General features: G+C 41.6%; 1 protein-coding gene across 1 annotated transcript in view; it reads right to left on the bottom strand.

Moving 5' to 3' along the window:
• Window positions 1-10,025, bottom strand: part of LOC102821630 (receptor-type tyrosine-protein phosphatase T-like) — a 1,273,932-nt gene that overhangs the window by 537,143 nt on the left and 726,764 nt on the right. The window contains exon 9 of the mRNA XM_006839353.1: window positions 2,969-3,078. Coding sequence (XP_006839416.1) covers window positions 2,969-3,078 — 110 coding nt within the window. The remainder of the gene's footprint in view (window positions 1-2,968; window positions 3,079-10,025) is intronic.

The raw sequence follows: 10,025 nt of genomic DNA, 5'->3' as shown, positions 1-10,025 counted from the left end.
GCTTTCTGCTCCCATAAAGATTTACAGCCTCAGAAACCCTGTACAGGGTCGCTATGAGGCAGAACCAACTCCATGGCACATAACCACCACCACTCAGACATGGTGGGTTGTAGGCGTGTCTAGGAATTGACCACAAATTCTATACACAAGGAAGGAACCATAATCCTAGCAATCACCTTTGACCTCATGTGTTCACCATTTGTGGTGCTGTAGGATCAGTACCAGGTCCTGGTGTGGCGCTGTGGGCTAATGCATCAGACTTCAAAGTCATTTGAACTGCAATGTCAGTGGTTCAAGCTCACCAGATGCTCCTTGGAAACCCTATACAGGGTCACTATGGGTCAGAATTGACTTGACGGCACTTAACAACAACAACACCAGGATAAATACAGCACTCCAAGGCTGCTTTGAATTGCAAGGTCGGCAGTTCCATTTCAACCAGCCGCTTCTTGGAAACCTTATACAGGGTCACTATGAGTTGGAACCCATTCAACGGCACTTAACAACAATGATCAAAAGGAGTCCTTACATGGCACAAATGGTTAAGCACTTGACTACTAGCTGAAAGGTGCCTCAGGTGCCAGGCCTGATGATCTGCTTTTGAGAAATGGTCCGTTGAAAACCCTGTGGAGCCCAGGTCGGCTCTTTACATACGGAGTCACCATGAGGTGGAATGAAGTCAACAGGATCTGGGTAATAATGACACCTGCCCTCCACCCACATTGTCTTTTGGTTTATGGCTTCCCTGAATCTAATGTTGTGCATAGGAAGAATCAGTCAATCCTAGCGTCTTCTTGTATTAATCTTTTTGTTGTTGTTGTTGTTGTGGTAATAAAATATGCTTTTTGAGTCCAGAGGAGGGTGATTTGTAATTTATGGGTTTCTCTCTAGAAATTACAACCAGAACCTAATTTTAAAAATCAAATTGGTTTCATCTAATTGAATTTGGAAATTGCCTCATAAACACATACTGGATTATAAATGTCTTCAAAAGTGAGGTTCTTGTGCTCACTGTCTGGGGCAGGATTGGGCTGATCCCAGCGTGGGAGGGGCTCTAGATCTCTGCTCAAGGACATACCCTCCCAGCAAGTGCTCAGACTTCCTACAGATCAGTGTGGGTTACAGCTGAGCTTCTGAACCTTCAACGCCCATGTGAACTACCAGGGGATAGTGGGAAAGCGCAGATTTGATTTCAGTGGGTCTGAGATGCTGAATTTCAAACAGCTCCCAAGTCATGCTGATGCAGATGCTGATGCTGATGCTGATGCTGATGCTGCTGGTCCTTGGACATAATGAGCAGCAGCAAAGGGCAAGACATTCACATCTGCATTCAGGAGACAAGACTTGCCCTCTTGGGTATTGACCTTGGTCTATTCATTTCATCTGCGGCTCAATTTGCTCATTTTTATGAGGTGGTTGTTGATGTTGTTAAAGTACTATCAAGTTGGTTCTGACTCATAGTGCCCCTTAATAGGGTTTTTAAGGAGTGGCTAAAACACTGACCTTTTGGATAGCAGTCCAATCCTTACCCTATAGAGCCACACCAGGACTGCTATATGAGGATAACAGTGGCCATTTCCAACTGTTGCTAGGTGTCAAACACTGTACTAAAGACAGATTTTATTTGATCCTCACACAACACTGTGCGGTAAGCTGCTTTATTACCCTGGATTTGAGATGAGAACACTGAATTTCTAAAATGGAGTTGGTAGACCACTCCTCTTCTGAAAAATGCTAGATTTAGTGATGCAAAACTTTTTCCAAAGGTGTTTTCATAACACCCTGTACACATTGGCTTTTCTCCTGTAGAGAGATGCTGGGTCTGGCTGATTAATCCTGAATATTTCTTTCTCATCAGCCAGTCCTTGACTTTCTTTCCCAGAATTCATCCTTTCTTACAGAGGAGCTTTCTTCCCCAGCCCACTCCCAGGAGGTATATCATGGGCATATGTTTCTGCAGAACCATTCTTTGGCCTCTATCCACCCATGGGCCTGTACATGTTTCAGCCTGGGCACACATGTTCTGTCCCTCCTCAAACTCTCTCCAGCATCCCTGAAGCACTGATGACCACCCTCACTCTACCCATGAGGAAATCAAGGCTTGGGGCAAGGAGATATCTGCTCAAGGTCACTGGAAACTATGGCAGAGGTGTGGAATTCTAGGCCCTTTCCTAAGCACTGTGATGACACTGTAGTGTCACCTGTATCACAAGCTCATGGTGTTTTTGAACATAAGGGTTGGGAGTGTGGGCATCTCCTCTTCTTCCCCTTAGTCAAATCTTAACTAGATCCCATCATTGGATTTGTGCTGCTGTTTTCATCATTGCCGTCTGTTTCCACATTTGTTGTTGGATGTCTATGTAATCCTAGTTGTGTACATTTTCAGAAAGTCATGTTATACTGGCTTAATGGGCACAGTCCTGCCTAAAGAGAGGCTGCACCATCTCTATGATAAAGCCTTGTTAATGAATTCTGGGAAAAGGTACACTGTTGTCACCTGGCTATGCCAATAACACACACCTTGGGCACAGATCAATTTAAATCTTGAGCATCCTATATCCTCAAGAAAGAGCATGACATTGAGATTCTCTGAAGCTCAGAAATTAATACAGGTGGGCTGAGCATTGGGCTTCCCAGATGAACTGTTATGGTTTGCCAGGCTTAGCTGTTGTCTGATGTACCAGGATGATCGGACTGTCTGGGTCCTGACTCAATAGCTGAAGAGATCAATAATGGTCATTCTCAGGGCACAGTGTACCCAAGTTTCTGATGCTCTAGAGAATGAAACAGCTCAGTTGTGTGCCCTTGTATTTCCTGCCAATTGTATTGCCAAGATACCATGCAGAAGTTGTAACTTACCTACGTTTAAATTTTCCATGGGGGTCCACAGCCAGCAGGTTTTCACCAACGTCAGGCTGCTGTGAAATGAAAAAGTCAAGCTAACCAATGCTTTCAGCAGTTCCCTTACCTCATAGAGAGTGATGACCCCATTGGTCTCGTTGGGAGGTTTCCACTGGATGTAGATCTTCTCCTCAAAGGGACCCCCTTGGATGGATTCTAGAGGAACAGCTCCTGGAACTATAGAAGAGACAAAACATAAACTTGAACTAACCTTCCATCTCATCATTTCCCCAGTCTCATTACCCTACAATAAGAGTTGGTCAAGTTTTTCTGTGAAGGACCAAATAGCAAATATTTCTGGCTTTTTAGACCATACAGTCTTAGTTGCAACTATTCAGTTCTGCTGCTGTAGTACCAAAGCAGACAGAGACAATACATATCAATAAATGGACAGGGCTGTGCTACGGTAAAGTGCACCGGACCCAAGCCATGGTATTTTCAATAACCTCATATGCATGCGAAAGCTGGACAGTGAATAAGGAAGACCATAGAATTAATGCGTTTCAGTTATGGTGTTAGAGGAGAATATTGAAAGTACCATGGACTGCGAAAAGAACAAATAGATTTCTGTTGGAGAAAGTAAAGCCAGAATGCACCTGGAAGCCAAGATGGCCAGACTTCATTGCTCATATTGTTGTTAAGTGCCGTCGAGTCGGTTCCGACCCACAGTGACCCTGTACAGGGTTTCCGAGGGTGTAAATCTTTACGGGAATAGAAAGCCTCATCTTTCTCCCACGGAGCAGCTGGTAGTTTCGAACCGCTGACCTTAAGGTTTGTAGCCCGATTCGTAACCACTAGGCTACCAGAGCTCATCTCTCATACTTAGTACATAATTGTCAGGAGGGACCAGTCCCTGAAAAAGGGTATCATGTCTGATAAAATAGAGGGTCGGAAAATAAAAGAAGACCCCCAACTAAATAGATTGGTACAATGGCAGAAGTGAGGGGCTAAACTGCAGCAAGGATTGTGAGGTTGGTGCAGGACTGGGCAGTGTTTCATTCTGTTGTGCATAGGTACTGACTTGATGGTACCTACCAACAACAATGCTTCAATAAAACTTTATTTCCAAAAACAAGTGATGGGCCAAATTTGGCTCAGGGGCCAATTTATCTTAGAAGGCTATGCCTTTTAAACTGCAGACTGAGTAATTCTGACCAGGGCTGAGAGGACAACAGCTAGCCTCAGTCTTGTAAACTAGTGGGAATCTGGAATACGGTTTCTGTCTTGTAGTTGGTATTTGAGAAAAAAAAAATGAACTTTGTATCATCATACTTAAACCTGCCATGTTTTTCCTAATTTGGAGAATTGCATGTTGAGTTTCCAAACTAATCCCTACATGCAATGGGATCTGTGTGCCCTGAATCCCCAATCCACTTAAAATAAAATCATCCTTGCCCCAAGAAAACATCTAGCCAGCCTCCTCGCTCACTCTCCAATGACTGGTGCATGAAAAATGTTTAACAGCTATTTGCGGGTTGGAGAGATTGGGGTCCATGAATGGCCTATGCCAGCATTTTGTCCTCGTGAGCACAGCCTTTCTTGGGGCTCCTTTTGTAGCCAGGTGAGTCTTCAGGCCAGCATTCCTGCTGCTGGTATCTGCCACCATTATGACAGGATGGAAGATTCTACAGCACACAATAAATGCTACCCCAGTCTCCCAGTGAGGACCCCCTAGGGAGTCATGAATTCATGTAAATTATTACCAGACCTATTTATATATTTTTGGCCTTTTTCAAACAGATACTTTTACTAAGCACTGGCTTTGATCAGAATTTTGCATACATTATCTCATTCAAGTCCTAAAACAGCTCCAGCTCGGCCACGATGGATGTGTGCTCTCCTTTATGCTGATACGGGAACTGGGGCGAACAGAAAGAAATAGCTGGCTCAAGGTCATCCTGATCTTAAGTTGGAAAGAAGGAATGAACACCTGCCTCTGAGCTTCCAAGCATGGACTCTTAATCATCATGTGATGCCTCTCTACATAGAGCCTTGGCCATGTGCTGCAATCAGTTCACTATTGTTAAATTAAAATAGATTTCGTTTTTCTCATTATGGACAGGATACCCAGAATTTGTTGAATATTAAGAATATTCAATAAAGATGTAAAAAAGGAAAAGAATGAAATCATTCATCATCTCTGTGCCTAAAGATAGCAAACACTTGCATTTTTGATGTACATTTTCTAAGAATTTTTTTGCCTATATATAAACATATTTTATTTTTAAAAATTTACCTCACGTAGTCCATATTGCGTTGTCACCTTCTTCTATCACTAAAGAAATCACAGGCTTGTTGTTGACTCTTAAATGTGCTTTGGGAACAATGCATGTTCTCAGCTGTCTAGAGGGGAACAAGCCCTATTCTAGTTACCGGCCCTTTAATTCTTCAACAATAAAACTGACTTGGATTCTAAGTCACACTGTAGTTAAGTGACTTTACAGGTAAGTATTTGTATGCAACTCTGCTGATGTCCTGAAGATAAATTCCTGGAAATTAATTCAGTGGGCCAAAGCAGGTAAACAACTTTATTTTTTAAGACTTTCAACACAGATTTCCAAATGGTCTTGCAAGAAGTTTGGCATAATCTGGGGGCCTCAACATCAGAACAAACCTAGCCAACAAATTCTTATCAACACTGACTATTCTTTTAAAAATTACAGGCCTATTTTATATGTGGGGAGAAGTGCATATGTATTTGTGTTCACGTGTGTAAAGCTATGTGCCTAAAACACTGAAAGACATTGGTGGTTGTGGTAGTGTGCCGTGGAGTTGGTTCCATATAGGGTTTTCAAGGCTGTAAATCTTTATAGGAGCAGAAAGCCTCATCTTTCTCCTGCAGAATGGCTAGTAGTTTCGAACTATTGACCTTGAGATTAGCAGTCCAATTGACAAGCACTATGCTACCAGAGCTCCTTCTTGTTAAGTGCTGTTGAGTCAATTCTGTCTCATAGCAACACTGTATAGGGCTTCCGAGGAGCAGCTGGTGGGTTTGAACTGCCGATCTTGTGGTTCATGATCCAGTGCTGATCCTACAGTGCCATGCTCCTTAGATGACTGAGTGAGAAAAATGACCTATTTTTTAAAAGGATCTGGTATCATGTATATTTTGCCTTTCACTAATTTTTTTTTCATTTCACTTTCCTAAACCATGTTTGTGAATTGGGAGATAGAATATGTTCAAGTGCAGTTGAGTCGAATCCAACTCATAGTGACCTTACGCACAACAAGAACAAAACATTGCCCAGTCCTGTGCCAGCATCACATCACTGATACATCTGAGCTCACTGTCGCTGCCACTGTGCCAATCTACCTCACTGGGGGGGGGGGGGTTCCTCTCTTTTGCTGCCCCTCCTCCACTTTACCAAGCATGATGTCCTTCTTCAGGGACGAAGTCTTCCTAACAACATACCAATAGTACAAGAGGCAAAGTCTTACCATCCTCGCTTTAACGAGCATTCTGACTGTACTTGTTCCAAAACACACTTGTTTGTTCTTCTGCCAGTCATTGCCATTTTCAATATTTTTCGCCAAAACCATTATTTCAAATGTATCAATTCTTTGGTCTTTCTTATTCATTGTCCAACTTTCACATGCATAAGAGGTGATTAAAAATTCTGTGGCATAGGTCAGGGGCCTCTTAGTCCTCAAATAAACATCTTTGGTTCTTAACACTGGAAAGAGGACTTCTGCAAGAGACTTGCCTAATGCACTTGCAGGGCATACCCTTTGGTTGGTTGATGATGCATGGAGGGGACTGTAACCATGGCAATGAAACAATTTATGATAGAATGAATGTAAAACTAATGTTCTCCCATGTAAAGTATCATATAATTCACAATAAAAAAAGACTTGCCTAATGCAGTATGTCTTTTGATTTCTTGACTACTCCTTCCATGATTACTGATTATGTTGTTGTTGTTCCAACTCATAGCGACCCTGTACAGGGTTTCCGAGGCTGTAAATCATTATGGGAGTAGAAAGCCTCATCTTTCTCCTGAGGAACAGCTGGTAGTTTCTAACCGCTAACTGTGAGATTAGCAGCAGCCCAATTCGTAACCACTACACTACCAGAGCTCCTTATGGATCCTGGCAAAATGAAGTCTTCCACAACCTCAGTCTTTGTCCATTTATCATGATGTGATTTATTGCTCCAGTTGTGAGTTTTGTTGAAGGAATGTCTTCATCTTCATCAATAAGTATTTTAAGTCCTTTCTGCTTTCAGCCAGCAAAGTTGTGTCATCTGCATATGCCAAGTTGTTAATGAGTTTTCCAATCCTGATACCACATTCTTCTTATAATCTTGCTTCTTGGATTATTTGCTCAGAATAGAGAGTGAATGGTGGTGGTAGTTATGTGCTGTGGAGTCAGTTCCGACCCATAGCAACCCTGTACAGGGTTTCCAAGGCTGTAAATCTTTACAGGAGCAGAAAGCCTCATCTTTCTCCCGCGGAACTGCTGGTAGTTTCGAACTGCTACCTTGCGGTTAACAGCGCTCCAAATGATGCAACCCTGATGCACAACTTTCCTGATTTTCACCATTCAGTTTGCTCTTGTTCTGTTCTGATGAGTGCCTATCAGTCAACGCACAGGTTTCTCATGAGCACAGTTATGTGTTCTGGAATATCCATTCTTTAAACTGTTATCAATAGTTTGTCATCATCTACACAGTTGAATGCCTTTGCAAAGTCAATAAAGCACAGGTAAACAACTTTCTGGTATTCTTTGCTTTCAGTTAAGGTCCATCAGACATCAGCAATGATATCCCTGGCTACAATTATTTCTAAATTATTTTCAGTAAACCTGCCATGCATGTGATATTAATGATATTGGTAGTTGATTTCTGCATTTCTTTGAGCCTTCTTTCTTTGAAATGGGCACAAATATGGCTCTCTTCCATTCAGTTGGCCTGAGAGCTGTCTTCCAAATTTCTTGGCATAGATGAGTAACTGACTCTAGTACGGCTTCTGTTTGTTGAAAGATTTTAGTCTGTGTTTCATTAAATCCTAGAGTCTTATTTTTTGCTAATGCCTTCAGTGCAGCTTGGAATTCTTCCTTTAACACTGTAAGTCCTTGATCATACACAACCTCCTGAAGTGGTTGAGCATCAACCATTGCTTTTTGGTACAGTGGCTCTGTGTATTCCTTCATCTCCTTTTTTATATTTTAAGTTTTATATTGTGAAGTGAGTGATAGTTTGCAAGGGAGAATATCAGCTTTACATTCAGCCTATCGTATTTCATTTCATTGCAATGATTACAATCCCCTCCATGCATCGTCTTTCAACAGCATTTGCTTCCATTCCATCTGTTTTTTGTTGTTGTTGTTGTTGTTGTTGTTGTTGTTTTGTTTTTTCGGGGGATGTACACCGAAGCACTCAGGGATATATAACCATCCAAACAAGCAAAGGGTATACCCTACAAGCCTGCCACCTGGCTGTTAGCACACAGCCCCTCTCCCTCCCTGAGTTCAGAGTCCCCAGACACTCCATCTCTCCACATCATCATCTCTGCCTCCATCTCTGGTGCCACTGCTTCTCAGGATAGGTCCCTGCACTCCACTCTTCTCCTTGATGGTCTCAGGGTCCTCCATTCCTGGACTACAAGCCTTCCATCTCCTTTTGATGCTTTTTGTATCATTCAATATTTGCCCTTAGAATCCTTCAATATTCAAATAGAGGCTTGAAATTTTTGTTCAATTCTTCCAGCTTGAGAAATACTGAATGTTCCCTTTAGGCTTTATAACTCCACATCTTTGCACATTTGTTTACAATACTTGCCTTTGTTTTCTTGAGGTGCTCTTGGACATTTTCTGATCAGCTCTTTTATTCATCATTTATGCCAGTTGCTTTAGTTTTTCTATGCTCAAGAGCAAGTTTCAGAGTCTGTTCTTTTAAAGTTTTTATTGTGAATTGAGTGAAAGTCTATAGGGCATATCATCAGTTTTACATTCAACAAATCACATACTTTGTTTCATTACAATGATTATAATCCCCTCCATGTACCATCAGTTAACACTATTTCTCTCTATTAATTTTAGCTTTTTTTTTTTTTTTTTTTAATACTCAGGCATATATAATAATTTAAACCACCAAAGGGCACATCCTGCAAGCCTGCCTCCTGGCCACCAGCTCTTAGTTCCTCTCTTTCCATGAATCTAGAGTCCTCAGCTGCTCTCTCTCTCCATGTCCCCAACTCTGCCTCCAGCTCTGATGTTGCTGCTTCTCTGGATAGGATCTCTCTCATTCCACTTGTGCTCTTCTCCTTTGATGGTCCTAGGATCCTCTGATTCTGGACTGTAACATTAACTACTCCCTCATTTTTGTTACAAAACTTCTACCTTTACAGTTGTGACAATCACAGTTAGTCATGATAACAATTACTTACTATTGAATCATAAGAATCTTACCTCCATTTCTTTTTCCCAGACCTGTCTAGACAGGAGCAGAAATCCCCATCTTTCTTCCACGGAACAGCTGATAGTTTTGAACTGCTGACCTTAAGGTTCGCAGCCCGATTCGTAACCAGTATGCTACCAGAGCTCCTTGTGCCCTGGATTAGAGCTCTTAAATTTGTTCCTATTTTTTCATTGATGACCTTTATAATTCTGGGATTCATATTTAGGTCTTTAATCCATGCTAAATTGGTTTTTGTATATGGTGTGAAGTAAAGGTCTTGTTTCAATCTTTTGAATATCGCTTTCCAGTTCTGCCAGCATCATCTGTTGAAGAGACTGTGTCTTCCCCACTCAATGTACTTTGGCCCTTTGTCAAAGATCAGTTGGCTGTATGTGGATGGGTTAATTTCTGGATTCTCAATTATGTTCCATTGAACTATGTATCTTTCATTGTACCAGTATCAGGCTGTTTGGACCACTGTAGCCATTTAGTAAATTTTGAAATCAGGGAGTGAGAAGCTTCCAACATTTTTGTTCTTAAGCAGTGCTTGGCTTACCCTGGGTCTCTTTCCTTTCTATATCAAGTTTGTAATTGTTTATTCCATCTCTCTAAAGAATGTCACTAGAATCTGTATTGGGATTATGTTATATGTGTAGATTGCTTTGGGAAGTATTAACATTTTCACAATGTTAAGTCTTCCTATCCAGGAGCGTAGTATATTCTTCCA

This window comes from Chrysochloris asiatica, unplaced genomic scaffold (assembly GCF_000296735.1).
Source record: "Chrysochloris asiatica unplaced genomic scaffold, ChrAsi1.0 scaffold00023, whole genome shotgun sequence".
In the NCBI taxonomy this organism is placed as follows: domain Eukaryota; kingdom Metazoa; phylum Chordata; class Mammalia; order Afrosoricida; family Chrysochloridae; genus Chrysochloris; species Chrysochloris asiatica.
The sequence above is the reverse complement of the archived record's forward strand: the minus strand, read 5'-3'. Positions and strand labels throughout refer to the sequence as shown.